This window comes from Mirounga angustirostris, unplaced genomic scaffold, assembly GCF_029215605.1.
Source record: "Mirounga angustirostris isolate CCGP_5_RB_7025 unplaced genomic scaffold, mMirAng1.0.hap1 SCAF_1, whole genome shotgun sequence".
Taxonomy (NCBI): domain Eukaryota; kingdom Metazoa; phylum Chordata; class Mammalia; order Carnivora; family Phocidae; genus Mirounga; species Mirounga angustirostris.
In genome coordinates this window covers 117,943,322-117,969,142 of record NW_026991709.1, presented here as the reverse complement: position 1 = coordinate 117,969,142, position 25,821 = coordinate 117,943,322, and the positions used below count along the sequence as shown (strand labels likewise).

The 25,821-nt window shown below is 36.3% G+C and overlaps 1 protein-coding gene across 2 annotated transcripts in view; it reads left to right on the top strand.

Annotated features, from left to right (window-relative positions):
• Positions 1-25,821, top strand: part of PLS1 (plastin 1) — a 110,472-nt gene that overhangs the window by 70,991 nt on the left and 13,660 nt on the right. The window contains exons 5-13 of one of the 2 annotated variants that reach the window (XM_064586846.1): positions 104-236; positions 1,559-1,640; positions 4,455-4,620; positions 4,702-4,844; positions 6,735-6,830; positions 9,267-9,459; positions 14,144-14,222; positions 19,651-19,765; positions 19,906-20,151. In XM_064586846.1, coding sequence (XP_064442916.1) covers positions 104-236; positions 1,559-1,640; positions 4,455-4,620; positions 4,702-4,844; positions 6,735-6,830; positions 9,267-9,459; positions 14,144-14,222; positions 19,651-19,765; positions 19,906-20,049 — 1,151 coding nt within the window. In that variant the 3' untranslated portion in view covers positions 20,050-20,151. Of the gene's footprint in view, positions 1-103; positions 237-1,558; positions 1,641-4,454; positions 4,621-4,701; positions 4,845-6,734; positions 6,831-9,266; positions 9,460-14,143; positions 14,223-19,650; positions 19,766-19,905; positions 20,152-25,821 lie in introns of those variants that run through there. The other variant, XM_064586841.1, reaches the window with a different exon arrangement.

Genomic DNA, 25,821 nt, shown 5'->3' with positions numbered 1-25,821 from the left:
CATCGATTCATTCACTAAGACTGATATTTCATCAAGTCTAAGATGCCATTCATTTGTAAAATTTGTGAAATTTGGTTTGCTGACTAAGATTTTCTGTTTTCAGAGGAAGAAAAAGTGGCTTTTGTTAACTGGATCAACAAAGCCCTGGAGGATGACCCTGATTGTAAGCATCTCCTACCCATGAATCCCAATGATGGCAGCCTTTTCAAATCACTTGCAGATGGCATCCTTCTTTGGTGAGTTGAACATTAGGTTAAGGGAGATATGTTCTTCCTTTCCCCATTGATGAGCATTCAGTGAAAACTACAACTCAGCGAACAAGTAGCTATGTAGATTTTGAAGAATTTATATTGCATGGAAAATTAAGTACCAGATGCTTTTCAAAATTTTTCTTCAAATGCAATTTCTTAGTTTTCTGATGCCTTTTCTATTTCCTTACTGAGGCCAGGATAGTTTTGAGTTATTCCTTTGATGTATTTAAAAATGTTCACAAGGTTTCTTTTTTTTTCATTTTTAGTAAAGAATTATTGCCTGGGACAGGGACACGAGGAAATGTAAAAGAAAGATAGATCTCATTTTGGTTAAATGAAATTAATGTTTTAAGTCAGTCTTGTCATGTCCTTGGCTCTTTGCAGTATGTTTCTGCTCACTAGACTGTAAACTCTCTAGGGGCATATCTTTGTTTCTGTTGTGTGTACTATAGTCCCAGCATACTTCTTTGTACAAAGCAGGTGTTTTTTTTTTTTTTTTAAGTTTATAAAAATATAGAAAACTTACAAAGAAGAGTAAGTATCACAGATATTCTTATCACCTATTGTTAGCTATTATTAATATTCTGGCATGTTTCTTTCAGTCTTTTTCTTCTGTGTTTTAACTTAAAAAGAAAAAAAAAAAAACACTCCAACCTACGCACAAGTACAGGATATTAGTTTTTAAGTAACATATAAAATATACCTTGACTTCTACCTACAGTTCTAATCTCTTTCTCTGACCTTCAGAGGAAATTCCTATTATGAATTGAATGGGTATTTTTCTATCTTTATTTTAAAATATAAAATATATTCTAAAATCTAGAGATAAATTTTATATTAATTTCTCTTAAAATGTTTGAGTTATTGAAATTTTAGGCTATGTCTCTGGCTCTTTCTGCAACAACAGTAATTTTGACACTGTTGATACCACTTTATGAAACTTGGCTTCTTAAGAATTTGTTTTACATTTCAGACTGCTGAATGTTGATGATCAGTAAATGAAATAGAGACTCACATAAAGAAAATGCAAGACAATTTAAAAAAAATTAGGAGGAAGTGCTAAGATTACTATTGCAGTGAGTGAAGGATTTGTTTTAGGTTACAGAATATTTCTTAGATTTTAAAAAGTAAGTCCCTGACATGAATCACAGTATATTTTAAAGAAACGGATTGTTATTACTTTTCAAAATTTAACTATTTTGTCTACTTGCAAAAACAAACTAAAAAGTCTTAAATAATTTAACTTAAATTATTTATCTTAAACTGGGTGGGAGTCGTAAGCTTAATTACTGCCATTTTCTCTATAGCAAAATGATCAACTTATCTGAACCAGACACAATTGATGACAGAGCCATTAATAAGAAAAAGCTCACCCCTTTCACTATTTCTGTAAGTATTTGCCCTTCGCTAATAATCATGTACTGTGTTGTAAAATGTAAGGCCTTTATTAATGGGTGCTTAGGCCCAGGCAAAACTTTTTTTACTCCAGTTTTATTGAGAAATAATTGACATATTTCACAGTGTAAGTTTAAGGCATACAGTGTGATGGTTTGATTTACATTATATTGTGAAATGATTACCACAATAGGTTCAGCTAACATGCATCTTCTTATAGAGATACAATAAAAGAAAAAGAGAGAAAGAAGGAAAAAAAGGACAAAAATTTTCTCCTTGTGATGAGAACTCATAGGATCTACTCTCTTAACAACTTTGCTACATACCATACAACAGTGTTAGCTGTAGTCATCTTGTTGTACATGACACCCCTAGTACTTAATTATCTTAAAACTGCAAGTTTGTACCTTTTGACCACCTTCCTCCAGTTTTTCCTCGCCACCCCCCGCCCCCCAACCCTTTGCCTCTGGTAACCACAAGTCTGATCTCTTTTTCTATGAGTTTGGTAATTTTTGCTTTGTTTTGTTTTAGATTCCACATAGAAGTGAGATCATATAGTATTTGTCTTTGTCTGACTTATTTCACTTAGCATAATGCCTTCAAGGGTCCATTCATGTAAACGTTGGATTTAACATAATTTTAGTTTCCTATAAAAACTAGGTTTTATTAAATAAAAATTCAGCTTAATTTTGTACTGAATGAAATAAAGATTCAAAGAGCTTTGGATGGGGGGGCGCCTGGGTGACTCTGTTGGGTAAACATCCGAATCTTGATCTCAGCTCAGGTCTTAATTGTGGGGTTGTGGCTTCAGGCCCCAGTGTGGAGCTCACCTAAAACAAACAAACAAGCAAACAAACATTGTTCAAAGGCTTTAGATGGACTTTACTTAAGATAATAGTATTCAGGTTATATTATTGTAACAATTGAGTTGCTTTTATTTTATTTATTTATTTATTTATTTATTTATTTTTTAAAGATTTTATTTATTTATTTGAGAGAGAGAGAATGAGAGAGAGCACATGAGAGGGGGGAGGGTCAAAGGGAGAAGCAGACTCCCCGCCGAGCAGGGAGCCCGATGTGGGACTCGATCCTGGGACTCCAGGATCGTGACCTGAGCCGAAGGCAGTCGCCCAACCAACTGAGCCACCCAGGCGCCCGAGTTGCTTTTATTAATGAATATTTGCTTGATGCTGTTGTTCTTGGTTGAAATAAGAGTACTATATAGTTTTACTCCATGTTTTACTATTTCACAGAATTTGAGCTATTCTTTTTTTGATATATATTGTTCTGTAGTCAGCTTCCCATTCAGGTCTTGTTAAAGTCCAAGAATTTATAGTCACCACACTTTTCCCCTCAAAATCTCTAGAGCAGTGCTGGATATCAACAGTTACTAAGTACTTACTGGGTACCGACTGCTATTCTAAACAAACTGCATGAGTTATCTCTTTGACTCTTCCCAGCACCCTTAAAAAAAGGTAGGTACTACGATTTTACAGATGAGAAGACCGAGGCACTGAGAGGTTACCCAGTGGCAGAACCAGGATATGATCCCAGTGGTCTAGCTCTAGGGCCCACCTTATAATCACTGTGTACTGCCACTCTTGTGTGGTGGCAGTAATAGCAACTATAGGGCATATACTCGTCAGAGCTGCAGCTATTAAAAGTGAGCTAATGCTAAGCTATTTCCCTCATTTCTCTTGGCAAATACAATCCTTGATTTGGCTGAAGTTGTTAAGCCTCTTTTATAGGGAAGCTACAACCTTAGGGCAGTGGTACATGGTTAGTCTTGGAGTATCCAAGGGGTATTCCTATTTCCTGTATCCTCATTGAGGAGTGTGAATTGGATGTTGACTAACATGGCTTTCTTGTCTCCCACTTTCCAGTAAGCAATAATAATGCATATTCCTAGCAGAAACTACCGTTCTTGAAGAAGCTCATTTCTGATTGCAATTGCCAGAAGTTTATTTTCTTTCACATCTTATGTCAGGATGCTTTGTTTAATATCTATGATTGTTGAAAATATTCATACATCTTATTTTTAGGATACACGTGTCACATAATTTTTTATGACACTGGCTCTGAAATACAGCATTTCTCAGTGTTGTACAAATTTATTGTCTGGTTTTACTTTTAACATTTGTATGCAGTGCATTAAAGAAAATAAAGAAAAAAATTCTATAGCTATTTTGCAATAACTACAGGATAGGCCTGAGGGGCTAATAAGTCTTTTACAGTTTTATTTTTAGAGATGACATTCTTCCAATATGAGTAGGGGGTAATAGTCTAGATCTTTAGGAGGCTTGAAAGAGTATACTAATGTAGAATAAAAAAAGATCTCTGGGAAGGAGCAAAGTGTTACTGGGGATATTAAATCTGTCTTTTTTTTTTTTTTTTTTTTAGTCATTTTAAAGCTCTGGGAATAGATCGACTAGAATACTACCAGTTTCCCATGAAACTTTATCCAAAAGAAGCCTCATTCATTTGTAAAAGATTGTAAAGTTTGATAACATAGTTTTTTACCTCATGATGATGGGTTTATGTAGTATCATGATGTATGAAAGAAGAGAAATACGAAGGGATGAAAATGACATAGTAACTATGAAAGCAAGGGAAAGAGATCAAGTAGTAAAGTGCTGGTTAAAACCGTGGGATTTTTTTTTTGAATAGTAGTGTTTTACTTGTATAGATATTACTTATGTTTCAAAATCTGAATTTTCACAATCTTTTGCTTTTTATTTGCCTTCACAACTTGTCAGTAAGACTTTGGAAAGTACTTTCTCACACGTAATTTTCTTTGTGGCAATTCAGGAAAACTTAAACCTAGCCCTGAATTCTGCCTCAGCCATCGGTTGCACAGTGGTCAACATTGGTGCACAGGATCTTAAAGAAGGAAAACCTCACTTGGTCTTGGGACTTCTCTGGCAGATCATCAAAGTTGGTCTTTTGGCTGATATTGAGATTTCCAGGAATGATGGTAAGATCATCAAAAATATTTACTTTTCATTGACGTGTACTTACTGTGGGAAGAATTTATATTTCATTGCTTTCTTTTCAGCTCTAATTGCATTGCTAAATGAAGGTGAGGATCTAGAAGAGCTGATGAAGCTTTCTCCAGAGGAATTACTGCTGCGATGGGTGAACTACCACCTGACCAATGCAGGATGGCGCACCATCAAAAACTTCAGCCAAGACATTAAGGTTTATATCTTAATGTTCATAACTGTGATATAAAATAAGGATGTAGAATGCAAAAAAACAAAAAGTGTTCAGAATTAATTTCGAATTGAAGTTTAATTCATAAGGACACAGTGTAGAAAATGAAATTTTGCATTTTTCTGTCTGAGGTGGATCTCCCAATTATAATTGCAAAATCCTTTTATTTAAAAAAGAACTGGTTTAAACTGATGGTTACCAGAAGGGAAGTGGATAGGGGAATGGGCGAAATAGGTGATGGGGATTAAGGAGTGCATTTGTGATGAGCACCAGGTGTTGTATGGAAGTGTTGAATCACTGTATTGGACATCTGAAACTACTATTACATTGTATATTAGCTAACTGGAATTTAAATAAGGACTTAAAAATATAAAAAGGACAAAATTTTCTTTTGCAATAAAGAAAAACTGGTTTACTGGTATTTAAGAAGAACTACAACTGGCTGTGAGAAGGAGATGCTAGCCCTAGCAGATTAAAGCATTCTTTCCCATTTTATATGCCACAGAGAGACTAAGTCATAATGAGGATGTCAGTCTATTAATTTGGACTGAGACTTCATCTGTTCACTGGACTAGCGGCCCTTGTGGGCCTGACCAGTTCAACACTCTTACTCCCACTTTGCCAATAACCAGCTAATAGGAGACCAAATATCCGAGGGCACAGGGAATCAGTAGACAAAAAGAATTCTTTAGGTATGTTTCTCAACCAAAATAGCTTGAAATGCTTCTCTCCCTACCGGGAGAGCTTATCAATGAAACTGTAACATTCAGTGTGCCTAACAGTTCTCCCATGGTCACTCCCAAGACATGCAGTGCCAGATTGGGTCCCTGTGACCCCTTCTCTATGCTTTTTTCCCCCACCAGACTAATCAGCATTGGCATTTATTCATATTTTATCTCTAGATATATTAACACCTTCAGTCAGATTATGTTCTTGTCATAATGGGCTTAGATGACAATCTTTCTTTGAAGTGACATTTTATTTCTCTGCTTTCATCTATTATATGCTATTTAAAAATTTATTTTGGGGAGCTCTCTTATTTTAAAATTCAGTTCATCAGATTTTTATTAAATCCTTCCTGTGGGGTATTATGCCAGGCATAGGGTTGCAAAGATTTAGCTCTTGAGAAGCTCACCAGTTACACAGGGAGATAGACATTTAGTGGATGGATATTTGTTACATATTGCTATTAACAAGCCACTCAGAACTTAATAGCTTAAAATAACCCTATCGCTTCTCATGATTCTTTGGGTTAATGCGGCTTGGTTAAGTAGTTCTGCTTCAGATGCTTTTGTTTGGGATCAAACTCATTTGTATGCAGCTGTCAGTTGGGCTAGCCTGGGGGGTGCACAAGGGCACCACTCACATGTCTAGTGCCTCACAGCGTCTCCATGAGGCCTTTCCATAAGGCTAGCTTGTGCTTCCTCACAGCGTGATAGTCTCAAATAGTTGGACTTCTTCCGTGGAGGCTAACTTCAAGAGGGAGGAAGCAAAAGCTCTTACAGCTTGGGCCTGGAAGCCCCAGTACATCACTTGCATTGCATTCTGTGGTTCAGAGCAAGTCACAAGGCCAGTCCGCGTTAAAGGGGGGAAGGCTTCCAGAAGATAATACTTGACCCTAATCTTAACTGATGCTTGGGGGTGTAAATAAATAAAAAGGTGAGGAAAGGTATTCTAGGTATAGGGAACAGTGTCGCTAGAAGCTGTGAGGTGTGGAACCAGCATAGTGCATTCAGGAGCCTGTAACAAGTAAAGTTACTAAGTTATTCCGTTCTTTAAGATGAGGACAATTTCTTCAGTTTGAGTACTATTTTCCTAAATCAAATGATGATTTTATTCACTTAAAAAAATTCTATTTCATGTCTTTCCTTAAAGGATTCAAGAGCCTATTTTCATCTGCTTAATCAGATTGCACCAAAAGGTGACCGGGGTGATGAACCTGCCATTACCATTGACCTTTCAGGATTTAATGTAAGTACAGTTTTTAATTAAAGGTTTTTATGTTTCAGTAAAATATACATTGACAAAATTTACCATTTTTAACCATGTTTAAGTGTATGGTTCTTTGGCATTAAGTACATTTGCAGTGAGTGCAACCATCACCACTATCCATCTCCAGAACTTTTCATCATCCCAAAGTGAAATCTATACCCATTAGACAATAACGCCCTATTCCCTTCTCCCCCAAGCCCCTGGTAATCGCTGTTGTACTTTCTATCTCTGTGAATTTGACTAGTGAGTACAGTCAAATTTAGAGTGCAGTTCTCTACAGGCAGCATTCCCTGATGGAGTCCTCAGCTCTTCATTAAACCTGGGCCCTTTGCTCTTCAGAAGTTTTTCATGCCCTAGGCTTCAGATCTCCATACTAAGCCATCTGGCTGTCATAACTGAAGAAAGGGAATTACAGAATTCTAATGTTGAGTATGTGTGGAATCAACCCTCCATCCACTTCTTCCTGGTGCAATATAACTGGAACTCACAAGGGTGCTTTGGTGACTATCACTGTATACTAGGAAAGGGAGTAACAAACCATTGCTAAGCAACTGATGTTCAGTTCTTCCAACTTATATTCAGAAATATACAAAATAAAAGATGGCAATTCCTAGTGTTTATGGTGTAGGAAGGACTGATGCAGATCCTGGCCTAGCTAATGCATTTCCTAGGAAGCCCGTTTTTTAGCATAAGTTGTAAATACTGGAGATAGTTCTTTCTAAACATTAAAATCTGATCAGATATAGTTTGTATGAAAATCTATTAAGTACTTAAAGTGCAACATCCATAATGGTTTTAAAGGCAAATTGAGACATTACAAATGAATTATATTTTACATTATTACAATGAAACATTTGAGAAAGTATTGCAGAACTGCAAAATTAGCAAATTAGTTTGAGTCAAAAAATTAAGAACTTGAACGTACAGAAAATTTCAAACATAGTAAAAAAATGAACAAACTCAGTATAATGAGCTACCCTGTGCTCATCCCCCAGGTTCAACAACTATCAACTCATGATTAGTCTTTATTCATTTATCACCTGTACTTCCTCCCCCATGTTATTTTGAAACAAATCCTAGACATCATAACATTTCATCGAAAAGTATTTCAATATGTATTTCTAGAAGATAAACTTTAAAAATATAACCGTAATACCTTATCAGATCTAAAAAAATTAGCAATACTCTATAATATCAAAATATTTAGTCTACATTGGCATTTCCAATTGCGTCTTAAATGTCAGATTTTCTTTCTATAGTTTATTTGAATTAAGATCTGAATAAGGTCCACATACTATTATTTGCTCATGTCTATGTTAGGAACTTTTTATTGTTTAATAGCGTTAAACCTATTGCTTTCTCTGATTTCATTTACATTTTTACTTTTTTGTAACTGATGCACAAAATGAGATAAGTCATAATTCTTGGTCATGATATACTCTCCATCATGGGTCCATGCATGTCCCTCTTTTTATTTATTTTTGTTTGTAGTTGTTTTAAAATTTTAACAAGTCCGTATGAACCGTCAATCCAACAAGAAAGCTAAGACCTTGATAGTAATTTATGTTTAGCTCTCTTCTTCCCTTTTCCATCCTTCTGCCTCACCTTAATGTGATAATCACCATCTTCAGTCTTAACGCTCATTGTTCTTTTGCTTCTCTTTTTATATAGTTTTCTTTCAACCAAATATATCCCTTACAAAATTAAATTTTTCCTTTTACTTTTTAACTTCACATAAAGCTTATTACCTTGTACTTAAATGCTTATTTTGAACATATATTGCTAAGAGTCACTCACATTGTTCAATGTTACTGTGTAAATATGACACAGTTTGTCTCCTTTCCTGTTGACAAGCATTTGGTTTGTTTCTAGGATTTCGCACTTGTGAAAAGTGCTGTTGTTCTGATTTTAATAATTTTTTATTTGTATCCCAACTTGTTTTTCATTGAGAAAAGAGTCTACTGGAAATATTATTCAGAGTAGAATGGGTGAGATAACTAAGCCTCTTAGCCAAAAGATATTCTAATACATGATCTTGACCAAATTATCTATAATTTGACCAGTAGGAGCTGACTGATACAAAATTTGAGAGTTTATTTTGATCTATCATTTAATATATTTCTAGAAAAGTGATTAGTTTTAAATATGTGTATCAATAAAAAAATTATGCCAATCAAAAGTTTAATGTTGGGCGCCTGGGCAGCTCAGTTGGTTAAGCGACTGCCTTCAGCTCAGGTCATGATCCTGGAGTCCCGGGATCGAGTCCCGCATCGGGCTCCCTGCTCAGCGGGGAGTCTGCTTCTCCCTCTGACCCTCCCCCCCTCTCATGTGCTCTCTCTCTCAAATAAATAAATAAATAAAATCTTTAAAAAAAAAGTTTAATGTTGACCATTTTTGTTTTATTTTGTTGTTTAGGAGAAAAATGACCTGAAGCGTGCTGGATTCATGCTTCAAGAAGCAGATAAACTGGGCTGCAAACAGTTTGTTACTCCTGCAGATGTGGTTTCAGGCAATCCTAAACTTAATTTAGCTTTTGTAGCTAATCTGTTTAACACATACCCGTGCCTACACAAGCCTGATAATGACATCGATACGAATTTATTGGAAGGTATGTTCTTTCTGCCTTTAATTGCTTCACTCTATGTATCTTGTGGTATTGACCTACTTCACTGTCAGAGGTAGGGGATTGTGGTGGGAGATGAAGTTTACTGTGTGTAGGCATGTGCATCCATTAAAAAGCTCGTATTAAGGAAAGTGGTTGTTGGTTTTGTTAAAAGAGAATGCTGGGGTAAATCTTTACTTGTCTGTCATTTCTCCATCAGAGTTTAGTGAAAACTATCATACATTTAAAGTAGTCTCTTAAATGGCCACATAACATAACTCCACCACCAATATGGACAATGAATTATCTACTGGAAAAAATAATCATTTTGTAGCTCTTGTTCTCCTTTGAAAGCTACAGTTGGACTCCAGTATTGTTCTCTTTTTAATGTTTTTAATGTACATGAAAAAATTTTAAATATTCATTACTTGTCTTGTTGTGTGTGGGCTATTGTTATCTGTCTCATAATTTATAATACTTTCCTGTTTTGCTTCGTGAAATGCAGATTTGACCCCTCCTAATGTAGGTACTGTATTTAGTACTTTTCTATACTCTATAAATATATTCATTCTGAACGTTCTTTTTATTAGTACCATTTATTCTTTCTATCTGGGTTGATATTTATTTTTTGCATTGTTCATGCTGTGTTTTTTCTGTCTTAATATGCCTAAAGAATGACAACAAGGAAGAAACACAAATGAAACTGAATTAGAATAGCACAGCAAGCCTTGATTATGTAAACTCTCCCCTGAATTTGCCTTCTATAATGGTGGGATACTATAGTTGTAAACACACTAAAAATCAGTTTTGACAATTGGATTTCATGTTGTAAAGCCTTTATCCCTCTCCTGTGAATAAACACACTTACCTTTTATCACTAGTAATCTTTGGAAGGATCTGTTTAGGTTCTATTTTGTATTACTTAGTTATGTTACGTTTCTTGACTGTCACTGAAGCTTATGATACATGAATTGTCATGACAACAAAAACATTCTTGCTATCTAGTTCTTTCTCCGTATCTTTGTTTCCTGGCCTGTCTTCTTTTTGGTTCTCATACTCTCACACGCATACCCAAACCCACATTAGAATCAGAACTAAAGGTGGAAACAGTGGCAGCAGTCAGAGGGAGAGGCCCATCCTAAAATATTCTCACTAGTTGCCCTGGTTTGGAGAAGGCAGTCTTCAAGTAAGATTCTTGTTGGCAGGGAGAATTTGATGTTGCAGTGTCCTTTCTCTCGCATCTCCTGCCTTACTCCCTTCCTTCCCCGGGAGGGGGATAGAATGAGAAATCAGTTTCATGATCTTCTCTTTGACTGCCACAACCAGAGTTCCAGTGTCCTTGACACTTTATAATTGCATCTTCTTGATTAATGAAAGAAGTTTCAGATTTAAGAAGTATGTTCTTTGAGGAATATGATTAATTCAATTCACTCTTCCTGAGGTCCAGTAAAATAAAGACTATATTCTCTACATAGATATATAATTGAGAGGAAAGGTAAAGACTGTATTCTCAAAACAAAAAAAGACTGTGTTCTCTGCATAGGTATGTAATTGAGTGGGAAGATAGATAAAAGTGTAGATTTTTCAGCAGAGAAATTGAGGGTGAGGGATTAGAACTTTAAAAAAATTAAAATGGAAGACTGCTAAGTTTTCATCAGTCTGGAAAATTTCAAAATCCCTCTGTATCTTACAATAGAAGGCATTGTTTAGAGTGGCATATTAAAAATGATCTGCTTTTTATAGTCACTGAGTTCTTGCTAGGTATCTTTTCCAACTTGCTCGCTCTTTTGTCATGTTTGAATTCTTTTGCTAGTGTTGAGCATGCGTTTGGAATTTTTCAGTGTGAATAGGATTGCTAAGCATTTCCATTAGTATTTACTCTATATAAGAAGATACTATGGGAAATATTTATCAATCATCTTTATTTAGAACATATGTATATCCTGATACGTCTGCCAAAAAGGTATTTGACTTCAACTGTCATTGGAATTTCTCCTCTGTAAATTTGGTTTTATAGATCCTTACGAAATTTGAAGCTTGACCTTATCACATCCCACATTGGTGTTCTCACTGGCAAAGAATTTTATCTGAATGGAATTAGAGAAAATTAAAAGCCCAACTAAATAAAAAAAACCTTCATATTAAATTGAGCCAAATATGTGGGCTATGTATAGAGAGGCCATCTCAGAATTCATTTGTGGTGATAGAAAATATATAGTCCGTGGTATTACACTTTGTTCAAATTATGGGTCCACCATTTAGTATCTGAGTGACTTCCATGAGCTTTGGTTTTCTCATCTATAAGCCAAGATTAATAATACTAATTTTGAAGAATTACAGAGCAAGTTAAAATGACCTTTCACGAATGAAAGAGTTTAGCATACAGTAGGTGTTCAGTAATAGGTTGGAAAGAGGAAAACATCACTTCGCACATTTAGTGAGTGTTAAATATATGTTAGTTCCTTTTCTTTCCTCTTAGTAGTCTACTTGTAGTATATTTGTTATTTTTTTCTGAAACTTTTGTCAATTGCAGGTATCAGTTTGGCCCTGAAAATGAAATGTTTTGTAGTTTTTTCTATCTTTTATATCAGCAATGAACATTTAACTTCTAAGATTGCTTTAGTTGTCTGCAATACAGACAACATTTACAATCTGGAATACATATGTTTTTGTAATGCTTTACCATGGCTCTTGCACAAATGCGTAGTGCTTCTGGCTTTGAGCATTTATTTACCAAGACAATTTGAAATGGCATTAGATAAATAAATGCTCACTTACATAATCTATTTTACTTTCCAGGCATCAAAAATGAAAATAATAACAATATAATCAGTTGAGAACAATGGGAAGAAATATGAACCCCTGAAGCTTATAACAGTTTCGGAACTCAGTCAAAATACTAGTATCTTTTTAAGTATTATTTGCTGTATCATCAGGTTCAGCAGAATTTGGATATTATTTCAGTTAAAGATTAAACTATTGTTATACTATCAATGTTTGTAATTTTAAAACATAATTTGGATTTTCCCAGAAGGAAATAATGTAAAATTTCTCTAATTACTAGTGAAAAATCTATTACAGATTTTAATATAGAAACAGCTAAAAGGTAAACCCAAGTCACATGCATCAAATTGTTGATGATAGAATGCTTATATTTATGTCGCTTTGGGGAAAATTCAGATATTTAATTTATATTTGTTTAATAACTCCTACAAACAAGGAAGCATGGTTCCTAGGAATATTTAGTTTAATTTGGTTCTTTTTTAAAGGGTTTTCAAATAGGTTATTTATCATAAAGTGATAGTGGCAGATACAACAGCCTGGTCAGTTACCTTTTATGCAGGCCAGAGGGAACGCAATTTAAGAAATTATATGGCTACACAATTTAATAGAGCAAGAATTAAAGTAGATTCTGGGAATGCCATTAGGTATTAGCATAGAAAATCAAATGAAAATATAGTGGACAGATTATTTCCCGAACAGCTGCACAAAGTAACAGAATCCTTTAGATTTTACTAAAATGTGCAAGGTGTGCAAGGTTATATTACCTGTGGCACTTATTCTGAAGATGATTGCAGGGATGACTCTATAGAAATGGGTTCCTGGGGCCCAGATGGTTATAGATTTAGATGATTCATTGTTCTGGGAATCCCACATGAGTCAAAGTCTAGAGAGTGACCTGAACTTGCCTGCAGTTTAGAAGTGATGAGAGGCGTAAATGTTTCAGTTTTTCACGAGTCTGGTGATGAGATGTAGGTTAGGATATTCCATTGCCCTCTACCTTTGCTGAAAACAAATAATACTACAGATAGTCACTTAGGATTATTTGCAGTCTGGGAGATGACTAGAAGCAGACATGGCAAGGAGTCCCTCTCGCTCTCTGCCTACTTTGTGGTACATGATAGCCCATGTTTTCTTATAGATGCTATGAAGGGAATGCTCAGGGAGGCTAGGTAATCACAGGTTAAAAGTGCCTGCAAGGAGTTTCTTACTGAGGTGATCTCTGAGGTCTAGGGACTGACTAGGATAAGATGTCTTTCTCTTAGCACCCTGTGTGGGGGCTGTGTCCCTCATGTATTTTCAGTAGTGACAACCTAAAATAACTCAGGAAGCCTGTAAAATGGTTCTGTCCCTTCATTGCTTATTTTTATATTACCTGTAATCCCCCTCTCCCCTTTATTGCTGTTTGGTGTAATTAAAATGTAAGTTTGTGTGCCCAGAAACTTCCCTGTGTAAAACCAAAATCTGTACAAATTTAGAAACACTGCATTGGGAAAAGCGCAGCTTTTCTTTTGTGTTTACTGTGCTAATGTTACCCTGACTGCTAAAAGATTTTGTTTCATTAATTTTTAGCCAGTCCCTTTTGCATGTAATCATAACTACAGATATGACCATATAAGTTTCTTTGTCACTTTCTGGACAGAGAAACCTATGACTCAGTAGTTCACAGACATCAAAGAAAGGACTCTAGAGAGAGAAATTTAGAGCAAATGGAGGCCTTCTAGACAGAGGGGCAGAGGGGGCAGGAAGGGACTTTGACAGTAAGACTTACTTTTCCCCAAAAGATTGTAGTATCGCAGAAACCACAGCAAAGTATGTATGGCTGGTTTGCACCTGCCAGGATGGTTAAAAACATATTTCTTGATGCCTTTTGTCCTGAATCATCAGTATGAACTTGTGTCTACTCTAGGAGAGAGCAAGGAGGAGAGAACATTTCGGAACTGGATGAATTCCTTGGGAGTCAACCCATACATTAATCATTTGTACAGGTAAATATTTTATTGTGTTTTAGTTTTATGGCCAAAATCCAACTTTTCTAGTTTCAAACCATAGGTATGTTTACATTAGTACCTTTTCTAAAAATCACAAGAATTGTAACCAACATTTAGAATTTCAGAATGCTGGAGATTGGCAATACAATGGATTTTTAAAGAAAAGTAAAGTATTATTTAAAAAGATCAGAATATGATAATCGTTATAAACAACCAGTTTGGTAAAGATAATTCATCTTACTCTTTTATAATTATTGATCAGAAAAATAAAATATTTCAACTGTAACAGATTAGAATAGTAATATTTTATAAATTGTTCTTATCATTATATCAATATTTTATTTATTTATTTTTTAAAGAATTTATTTATTAGAGAGAGAGACAGCAAGAGAGGGAACACAAGCAGGGGGAGTGGGAGAGGGAGAAGCAGGCTCCCCGCTGAGCAGGGAGCCCGATGCGGGGCTCGATCCCAGGACCCTGGGATCGTGACCTGAGCCGAAGGCAGACACTTAATGACTGAGCCACCCAGGCACCCCTATATCAATATTTTAAATTATAATTCACACTTTCTTTTTTTGCCAAAATCTGCCTCGATTTTCCCGTTATATGTTGCAGATATTTGTTTCTAATTTGTAGAAATAACTTGCTTTCCCTGAGTAATTGTGATTTATCTTATTCTTTCTTGTTTAAAATGACAACACAGGGGCGCCTGGGTGGCTAAAACCAAGAGTCGGGCGCTTAACCGACTGTGCCACCCAGGTACCCCTGATGTATTATTGTTTTCTCTTAAATATATATTATAGACATTCTTTCACATTATTCTATAAAGATCTTATCCCTCTTCACCCCCTCCCTCCTCATCCCTAGGATTTGATTCCTTTACTGCCTTGCTACTATAATGAGAGTTCCAGTCTAAATGATATATATCTCTGTCATCTAGCTGGAATTTACACACTTTTAGAGTTCATCAAATATCAGTCCATCACATCAAAGCCAGTTACCATAAGGTAGTACTGGTTTTAGATTTTATTTTTTTAATCTTTTTAAAGATTTTATTTATTTGAGAGAGAGAGAGAAAAAACACAAGTGGGGGGGGGGGCAGAGGGAGAAGCAAACTCCCTGAAGAGCAGGGAGCCCAACAAGGGACTCGATCCCAGGCCCTTGGGATCATGACCTGAGCCGAAGGCAAACGCTTAACCGACTGAGCCACCCAGGTACTCTGGTTTTAGATTTTAAACAAAATTTTGTATATACACCAAGAAGCAGAAATTACTGTATCATAAATCCTCAATTGGCCAGTGAATTGGTCTTTTGTGGCATTGGACTTAAGTTCATATTTAAATAATAATTTAGGGGGAGCCTAGGTGGCTCAGTCATTGGGCATCTGCCTTCGGCTCAGGTCGTGGTCCCGGGGTCCTGGGATCAAGCCCCACATCGGGCTCCCTGCTCGGCGGGAAGCCTGCTTCTCCCTCTCCTACTCCCCCTGCTTGTGTTCCCTCTCTCGCTGTCTCTCTCTCTCTGTCTAATAAGTAAATAAAATCTTTTTTAAAAAATTAAATAAATAATAATTTAGTTATTGTTCATTAAGGAGTTTCCTTGGTGTGTATATTAATATACAATTAGGAAAAGTTGAGTTCTTTTCCATTTTTAAATGCAGGCTGGTAAAAATGGTCAGGGAAAGACACAACAAATGTTGGAGAGGTTGTGGAGAAAGGGGAACCCTCTTACATTGTTGGTGGGAATGCAAGTTGGTACAGCCACTTTGGAAAACAGTGTGGAGGTTCCTCGAAAATTTAAAAATAGAGCTACCCTATGACCCAGCAATTGCACTACTGGGTATTTACCCCAAAGACACAGATGTAGTGAAAAGAAGGGCCATATGCACCCCAATGTTCATAGCAGCAATGTCCACAATAGCCAAACTGTGGAAAGAGCCAAGATGCCCTTCAACAGATGAATGGATAAAGATGTGGTCCATATATACAATGGAATATTACTCAGCCATCAGAAAAGATGAATACCCAACTTTTACATCAACATGGATGAGACTGGAGGAGATTATGCTAAGTGCAATAAGTCAAGCAGAGAAAGTCAATTATCATATGGTTTCCACTTATTTGTGGAACATCAGGAATAACATGGAGGACATAAGGAGAAGGAAGGGAAAAATGGGGGGGGGAATTGGAGGGAGAGATGAACCATGAGAGACTATGGACTCTGAGAAACAAACAGGGTTTTAGAGGGGAGAGGGGAGGGGGGATTGTTTAGCCCAGTGATGGGTATTAAGGAGGGCACATACTGCATGGAGCACTGGGTGTTATACGAAAACAATGGATTGTGGATCACCACATCAAAAACCAATGATGTATTGTATGGTGACTAACATAACATAACATAACATACATACATACATAATAAATGCAGCCTGGTAGATCCTATAATAAAGAGAGAAGGAAGGTTTCTTCTTACACAAACCTAGAAAGACAACATTGTTATCACTACCAGACAGCACAGAAAATGTTCAGTAAAATATTTTCTTAGTCCTATCAATGTTGATAATGTGTTGTCACTTTATTTATTTATTTATTTTTATATCAGAGTATCTTTTTTTTTTTTAAGATTTTATTTATTTGACAGAGAGACACAGCGAGAGAGGGAACACAAGCAGGGGGAGTGGGAGAGGGAGAAGCAGGCTTCCCGCTGAGCGGGGAGCCCAATGCGGGGCTCGATCCCAGGACCCTGGGATCACGACCTGAGCCGAAGGCAGATGCTTAACGACTGATCTCAGAGTCGTGATCTCGAGGTTGTGAGATCGAGCCCTGTGTGGGGCTCCACACTCAGCAGGGAGTCTGCTTAAGATTCTCTCTCCCTCTGCCACCCCCATCCCCTCTCTGCCTCTCTAAAATAAATAAATAAATTTTTTTAAAAAAAGAAGAAAATAATAGGTCTAGTATGATTCCATTTTTATTTTAAAATTGAGTATATACAAAGCATTGCCATTTTTTTTTTAAACTGGTCATTACTTTCAGTGTTAAGTTATTGTTTATTCTGGCCTCTTATTTATTTCTGATTTTTCTTTATTATTTCTTTCCTCTACTAAATTTCAGATAAGTTTCTTCTTTTTCTAGTTCTTTGTAGTGTCACTGTAAGTTGTTTATTTGAACTTTTCTTAATACGAGCATTTATAGCATAAAAATGTTGGATTAAACTGCTTTCTTGCAGAAAAATTGTGTGTATACACATTTGTATATGAATTTTTTAAAACCCCAGAGGGATGAATACCAAACTGTATGCATCCTGGGTTGTAGGATGGAGAGTAGTGAGAAGACTTATTTTTAATCTTAGTGACTTAACTATGCTTTTTTTTTTTTTTTTTTACAATGAGCATGTAAATTTTAAAGTAAACTTCTTTTTAAATTACAAAGTAAATTTAATACTAGGGGACTAAGATTTGTTGAGTGAGACTCATGGTAACTTTTTCATAAATGTCACGATCACTAGAGTTCTCTATGGTTGACAGTGGAGGAGAGAATTGACCACATTTTTTAGTCAAAGTCCTGAAGTGCTAGCATAAGACTTCTAGGCATATGTAGTTTTATTTTGGAAAAGGGAATTCAGAAAATTCTCAAAAGTAACATAACCCTCAAGAGAACTATCATATATAGAAAAACAGTAGCCAGAGGTCTAGTTGGCACCAGAACCATGTGTCCATGAATTTGTGTCTGGATCATATTCCTAAACCCTAAGTTATTTTAACTCCTCTCCTGCAGTACACCAAATCTAAAGCAAACCAAAGCATTAGCATAATTTAGATTGATTTTAAATGAAAATTCTCTCCCCTACACAAGTTATTAAATATATTTGAAGAACTGTTAGTCCTAGAATTTTTCGATGACAGGTTGGTTCAGGAATACATCTTGAATTCTCTGGAAATCATTTCAACTCTCTGGGCTTCAGTTTCCCTATTTGCAAAACATGAATAATAATACCTTCTAAATAGAAATAAGAATGAATTCACCTAAAGTAAAAAAGAAAAATTCAGAACCAATACAAATCCTTTAGTAATTTTTTTATATAAAATTCTCCATGTGTTTTTATAGATAACCTGGTCAGCTCTTAATTGCCTTCATAATAGATTTTATCTTTCCATCACTCAGCACAGGGCCCAATCCCCTTCACTGCCATAGGGTGTGTATCCAGAGTTGCAAAGTAACTTTCATATGAATCTTAGCAAAACAACTCTGTGAACAAGCTATTGAAAGAGAAAAACCATATAATACATCACAGAGCCAGCAATTTTAAAAATCAATTGATGTTGCTTTATGTCCTTAGCATACAAAATTGAAAACAGACTCAAGGGATATACTTTGAGCATCTCAGAAGAATATGTTTTTCTGAATCCAAAGTAGTACTTTTCTTACTTCAGTAACGCCTACTTGCTCATAAATTCCTTCCTCTTAACCCTCATTATTTAACATGAACAGCTGCCTACTTTGTAGCTATTGTGATTTTTGTATATTTTTAAAGGTTTAAAAAATCATAATATGTAAGCAATACATGAACTTATTCTCACTGCACAAATTTCAGGAAGTATGTAAGTAAGTAGAATGAATTAAAACATGATAATACTTCTCTTACATCTCCCATATACCTTTTTTCCTGCCCAGAGGTATTGCTATTAACAGTCCATAGCGCATATAGGTATTTAAATACTCTCAATTTTGAAAATAAATTTTATACATGGTGAACTGTATGCAGTGTTCTGCTACTTGCTTTTTTAAACATAATATATCTTGTAAGGCTTTTCATGTCAGTACATAGAGATCTACCTTATTTCTTATGGTGGACCAGGAGTCCATGGTATGGATGGTTTATTCAACAGCCCCCTACTGCCAGGCATTTAAGTTGCTTCCAAATTTATGAATAATGTGGCAATGAATGTCTTTTTACTTATGTCTTTGGAAACATTTATAAAAAAGTTTTGGACAGATTCTGGGTCGACCACTGAATTCTGCTCCTGAGACCAATATTACACTGTATGTTACCTAACTAGAATTTAAATAATAATTTGAGAAAAGAAAAAAAAAGAAGTTCTGAGTCATATGATACATCTTGTCGTTTTTTTAAGCTTTATTTATTTCAGAGCGCACGAGCGAGTGGGGGGAGGGGCAGAGGGAGAGAAGCTCAAGCAGATTCCCTGCTGAAAATGGAGTCAGACAGAGGGCTTGATCTCATGACCCATGAGATTATGACCTGAGCTTAAATCACGAGTTGGTCACTTAACTGACTGAGCCACCCAGCTGCCCTTGTCATGTCATTTTTTTAAGCATTAAATGACCCTGTTGTGTTTTTGAAGACTTAAGCCTATGTCCATTGTGCTTAATAAAATTTCCTCCTCCTTCATCATCTTTTCCTCTTGTTTTAGTGACCTTGCAGATGCTTTAGTGGTCTTTCAGCTCTATGAAATGATCCGCGTGCCAGTCAACTGGAGCCAGGTCAACAAACCTCCTTATCCTGCTCTTGGAGGGAACATGAAGAAGGTGAATGAGATAATCACCAAGGATATGTTGTTATTGTTCTAATATGAAACAAAGGATTTGGAGTTTCATAAAGCTTAGTAACGTGTGGTCTGTTCCCATGATTCTTTTTTTTTTTTTAATTTTATTTATTTATTTGACAGAGAGACACAGTGACAGAGGGAACACAAGCAGGGGAGTGGGAGAGGGAGAAGCAGGCTTCCCGCCGAGCAGGGAGCCCGATGTGGGGCTCGATCCTAGGACCCTGGGACCATGACCTGAGCCGAAGACAGACGCTTAATGACTGAGTCACCCAGGCGCCCCTGTTACCATGATTCTGATTTAACCCAAAATGTGTTAAGCTTAATAGTCCTTTTATAAATGTATTTTAATAAATGTTTGGAAAGATGAAGACCGTTCGCTCAGTCAGACACTTTATGTAACTGTTTTTGTCTTTAACAAGTTGTAGTACTTAATTTTCTTTGAGGTGCATCATAAATGCTTTCCTATATTATAATCCCCAGAACTTGCCAAATCTTTACTGGTTATTTGTTAGTACCTTTTGACAGATATTTACTGATTACCTACTACCGGTACAGTGCAATTCAAGATATAAAATAATACAAGGCATGGAGTTGGTCCTCAAGAAGCCTAAAAAAATTAGAGATAGTGTACAAACTAATGTAGTGCAACATATATAGAAGTGAATATATTTTTTAAAGATTTTATTCATTTATTTGACAGAGAGAGAGCACAAGCAGGGGGAGCGGCAGGCAGAGAGAGAGAGGGAGAAGCAGGTTCCCCGCTGAGCAGGGATCCCGATGTGGGCCTCGATCCCAGGACCCTGGGATCATGACCTGAGATGAAGGCAGACGCTTAACTGACTGAGCCACCCATGCACCCCTATAGAAGTTAATATTATAAGTTCTAAGGAAGAAAAGGCCACAGGCTGCACTTACCATGAGATGCTTCATGTAGGAGACGGTATTTGAGTTAGAGTTTGAGAAAGGAGGGTGGAGAGGGGGCTAAGGATCAGGAAAAGGGATAGTGATGGGAAAATATAAAATGCATTTCTGGGGGGCGCCTGGGTGGCTCAGTCGTTAAGCGTCTGCCTTCGGCTCAGGTCATGATCCCAGAGTCCTGGGATCGAGTCCCACATCGGGCTCCCTGCTCCAAGGGAAGCCTGCTTCTCCCTCTCCCACTCCCCCTGCTTGTGTTCCTGCTCTCGCTGTCTCTGTCTCTGTCAAATAAATAAATAAAATCTTTAAAAAAATAAATAAATAAATAAATAAAATGCATTTCTGGGAATTGGAGGGAATATGTTGGCTATAGCAGAGGATTCCAATAGGTAAGAAGACCCTAAAAATTTCAAGTGGAGCCAAATGTTGAGAACCTTGACTGTCAGATTAAAGAGCTTGCATTTTAAACTAGAAGTAATGGGAAGACAAACATTTTTGAGCAGGGCAGTGATTTGATTACAGTCAATGGGAGACTATCTGGCAAATGAATGATGATGATTCCATAACTGGAAGCCTGTACCTCCCACTCTCTTTAATCCATTTTATCCATTCCCCCCTCCTCCCCTCTGCAACCACCAGTTCTCTGTATGGGTCTGTTTCTGGTTTTTTTTTTTTTTTGCTCATTTTTTTCCTAAATTCCACATATATGTGAAATCATAGGGTATTTGTCTTTTCAGGCTGATTTATTTCACTTAGCATAATACCCTCTGGATCCATCCATATTGTCACAAATGGCAAGATTTCATTCTTTTTTTATGGCTGAGTAATATTCCAGTGTGTGTGTCTGTGTATGTGTGTGTGTGTGTGTGTGTATACATACATATCACACATCTTTATCCATTCATCTATCAATGGACACTGGGTTGCTTCTGTTTCTTGGCTATTGTAAATAATGTTGCAATAAACATAGGAGTGCATGGATCTTTTTGAATTGGTGTTTCCATTTTCTTTGGGTAAATACCAGTACTGGAATTACTGGATTGTATAGTGTTTCTATTTTTAATATTTTGAAGAACCTCCATACTGTTTTCCACAGTGGCTGCACCAATTTACATTCCCACCAACAGTGCACAAGCATTCCTTTTTCTCCACACCCTTACCAAAACTTGTTCTTGTCTTTTTCTATTTTTTGGAATAGTTTGAGAAGAATAAGGTATTAACTCTTTTCTTCCTTCCTTCCTTTTTCTCTTCCTTCCTTCCTCCCTTCTTTTTTCTTTAAATCTTTGGTAAAATTCACCTGTGAATCCATCTGGTCCTGGACTTTTGTTGGGGGATTTAAAATTTTTTTTTAATTTAAATTCAGTTTAATTAACATATACTGTATTATTAGTTTCAGAAGTAGAATTTAGTGATTCATCAGTTGCGTACAACACCTAGTGCTCATTACTTCAAGTGCTGGGGGATTTTTGATTAATGATTCAATTTAATTACTACTTACTGGTCTGTTAGATTTTTTTCCAATTCAGTTTTAGAAGATTGTATATTTCTAGGAATTTATCCATTTTTTCTAGGTTGTATAATTTGTTGGCATATAATTTACGTAGTAGTCTCTTATAATCCTTTGTCTCTCTGTGGTGTCAGTTATTACTTCTCTTTCATTTCTGATTTTATTTGAGTCCTCTTTTTTTGATGAGTCTGGATAAAAGTTTATCAATTTTATCTTTTCAAAGACTGACCCTTGGTTTCTTTAATCTTTTCTATTTTTTTTAAGTCGTTATTTCATTTATTTCTGCTTTCATCTTATTTTCCTTCCTTCTACTATGGGCTTTGTTCTTTTTCTAGTTCCTTTAGGAGTAAGCAGATGCAAAATGTAACAGGAAAACAAAAATTAAACCACTCATTTTATCTGGAATTTTAATTATGAGATGTCACAAGTGAATCATACGTAAAATGCTTCCTTTCAACAAATACCAGCTGTTTATAGAAAATAGAGCTACCATATGATCCAGCAATTGCACTACTGGGTATTTACCCCAAAGATACAAAAGTAGGGATCCGAAGGGGTACGTGCACCCCGATGTTTATAGCAGCAATGTCCACAATAGCCAAACTGTGGAAAGAGCCAAGATGTCCATCGACAGATGACTGGATAAAGAAGATGTGGTATATATATACAATGGAATATTACGCAGCCATCAAAAGGAATGAGATCTTGCCATTTGCAACGACGTGGATGGAACTGGAGGGTATTATGTTGAGTGAAATAAGTCAAACAGAGAAAGACATGTATCATATGACCTCACTGATATGAGGAATTCTTAATTGCAGGAAACAAACAGGGTTGCTGGAGTGGGGGGTTGGGTGGGAGGGATGGGGTGACTGGGTGATAGACACTGGGGAGGGTATGTGCTATGGTAAGCGCTGTGAATTGTGCAAGACTGTTGAATCTCAGATCTGTACCTCTGAAACATAATGCAATATATGTTAAGAAAAAAAAGAAGAAGAAGGTAGTGGGAGGGGAAGAATGAAGCGGGGGAAATCAGAGGGGTGGACGAACCATGAGAGACGATGGACTCTGAAAAACAAACAGGGTTCTAGAGGGGAGGGGGGTGGGAGGATGGGTTAGCCTGGTGATGGGTATTGAGGAGGGCACATTCTGCATGGAGCACTGGGTGTTATGCACAAACAATGAATCATGGAACACTTCATCTAAAACTAATGATGTAATGTATGGGGATTAACATAAGAATAAAAAAAAAACTCAAAAAAAAAAAAAGAATGAAGCATAAGGCCTGTAATAAATTCAAGATGTTTAAAAAATGAAACAGTACTTTCATGACAAAGTATCATAGAGGCTTATTTTAAAGACTTTGGGCATTCATCAGCAGACATCACTTTGCTTCATTTGTGAAGTTCATAAAGTTGCACCACTTAAATAGTCTTTCTTCATTATTTCTTCAGTAATTCTTCTCACTTGGAACCCTGTATCCTTTTATGTTATTTTTCTCATTTTCCAAATGATCTAAGCTTCACTTTTTCCAAAGCATTTGAAGTGCTTGATAATCATTTCTCCCATTAACTATATGAAACTGCATTCTCCAATTTTTTTTCTTGCTTGCTTTGTTCTTACCTTTATTCTTACCTATTCTTTGTTTTTTAGCCTGACACCTCTAGAAATTTCCAAGGCTCAGTTCTTGGCCCACTGCTCTTAACTTTCTATATTTACATCCTCAGAGAGCAGATCCATTTTTAGAGTGTTAAGTAGTACCATAAACATGGCTTATCTCTAGAGCTGAATTTCTTATTCTTTCTCTAGTTTGGTACCTCTCCAGATCTTAGAAGTTTTGCCAAATTTGGAATCAACTGTTGCCAAAAAAACAGAACACATCTATTTCCTTATGTTAGCATCCATTTCCAGGTACCCTTTTGTTGCTGGTCATATCAACATCTTTGACCTCTAGTAACCCTGAGCGCCCTTCTCACTATCATTACTCTTAGGAATTTTTATCTAACTGTAAAATAGATGGCCCTTCATTGAAACACATTTTGCACAAAAGTGATTATTATTACATTTGCTAGAAAATTCTCCCATTGAAACAGGTGTCAGTGGAAAATATGCTGGTTTTTCTCTCTCCTGTTCACACTGTGACATAATCAGAACTCTGATGCTATTTTCTATAAATTAGGTATCTGGTTGTTTTTCAATTCTGTGCATTTCTATAGCATATATTTTTATTAGGCAGTCTAAATCTATAGTATAATATGATTACCAGGAAAAAGAATTTTAAAATATTATCTCCTTATGTTTTAAAAAAATGCATACCTATCAAAGATTTTATGAAACTTATTGAGAGAACCAGGCAGATGCTACAGCAGAATCAAAGGATCTTTATGCATTTTTATTTGTAACAAACTGATCTTTGGGAATTTGGTTTTTCTTTTTTAAAGAACAACACCTATTTATTTGTGCAAATTCTATTGTGTGGTCCCTTTCTCACCTTTCCTAGAAATACTTTCTTAGGAAGAGAAATGTATCTGTGTATCTCACATTGAATTGTTTTCTAATGAGGTCTTAACTAACTTGGGAAAGAAAATCAGAAGAAACCAGTTACATCATTTTTCTTAATTAAATGTTTTTTCCAAAAAGTATTTAGTAAGCACTTTTTACTACTTGTGGTATTATAAGATTATGAGAGCTTACAATTTCACTGGAGAAAAGGATTCTAATACCTAAGAATTTATACACACACACACACACACACACACAACCCTGAGATAAGAAGACTGGAGATAATAAACATCTATAGCGGCCAGGTAGACAAAAAAGTTACTAGAGAAAGAACTTAACTGGACTTATAACACTGGAAAGAAGTAGTTAGGTAGGTAAATTTACTTGGTGGTCATTCCTCAGATTTTTACTGTAGGCAGGGCACAGTGATGGGTTCTGGGCTGGGGATGGAGAAGAGTATGATATAGACTTGTACATGTTATAATTTTTGCCCTTTAAAAGGAGCCTGTCCAAAGATGTCTGCGTGGCTCAGTCAGTTAAGCATCTGCCTAAGGCTCCGGTCATGATCCCAGGGTCCTGGGATTGAATCCCGCATCTGGCTCCTTGCTGAACAGGGGGCCTGCTTCTCCCTCTGCCTGCCATTCTCCCTGCTTGTCCTTGTGCTCCTTCTCTCTCTGTCTCTGACAAATAAATAAATACAATCTTTTTTTTTTTTAAAGGAGCCTGTCCTGTGGTTGACAAAAGAAAGAACATAAATTGCTAAGTAGAAGATGGTGCATAAGCAATACAAAATAAGCATTATTGGAAGTTCATTAAGGGATAGATTGTTATCAGCTGGTATAGTTAAGGTTAATAAGCCTTTGTTCAAGAACGTGAGCTAAAAGCTAAATTTTGGAAGATGAGTAATATCTGGATGAAGAAATGGGAGATGAAGTTTTAGATTCTTTTTTTTTTTTTTTTAAAGATTTTTAATTTATTTATTTGATAGAGAGACAGCGAGAGCAGGAACACAAGCAGGAGTGGGAGAGGGAGAAGCAGGCTTCCCGCCGAACAGGGCTCGGTCCCAGGATCCTGGGATCATGACCTGAGCCGAAGGCAGACGCTTAGCGACT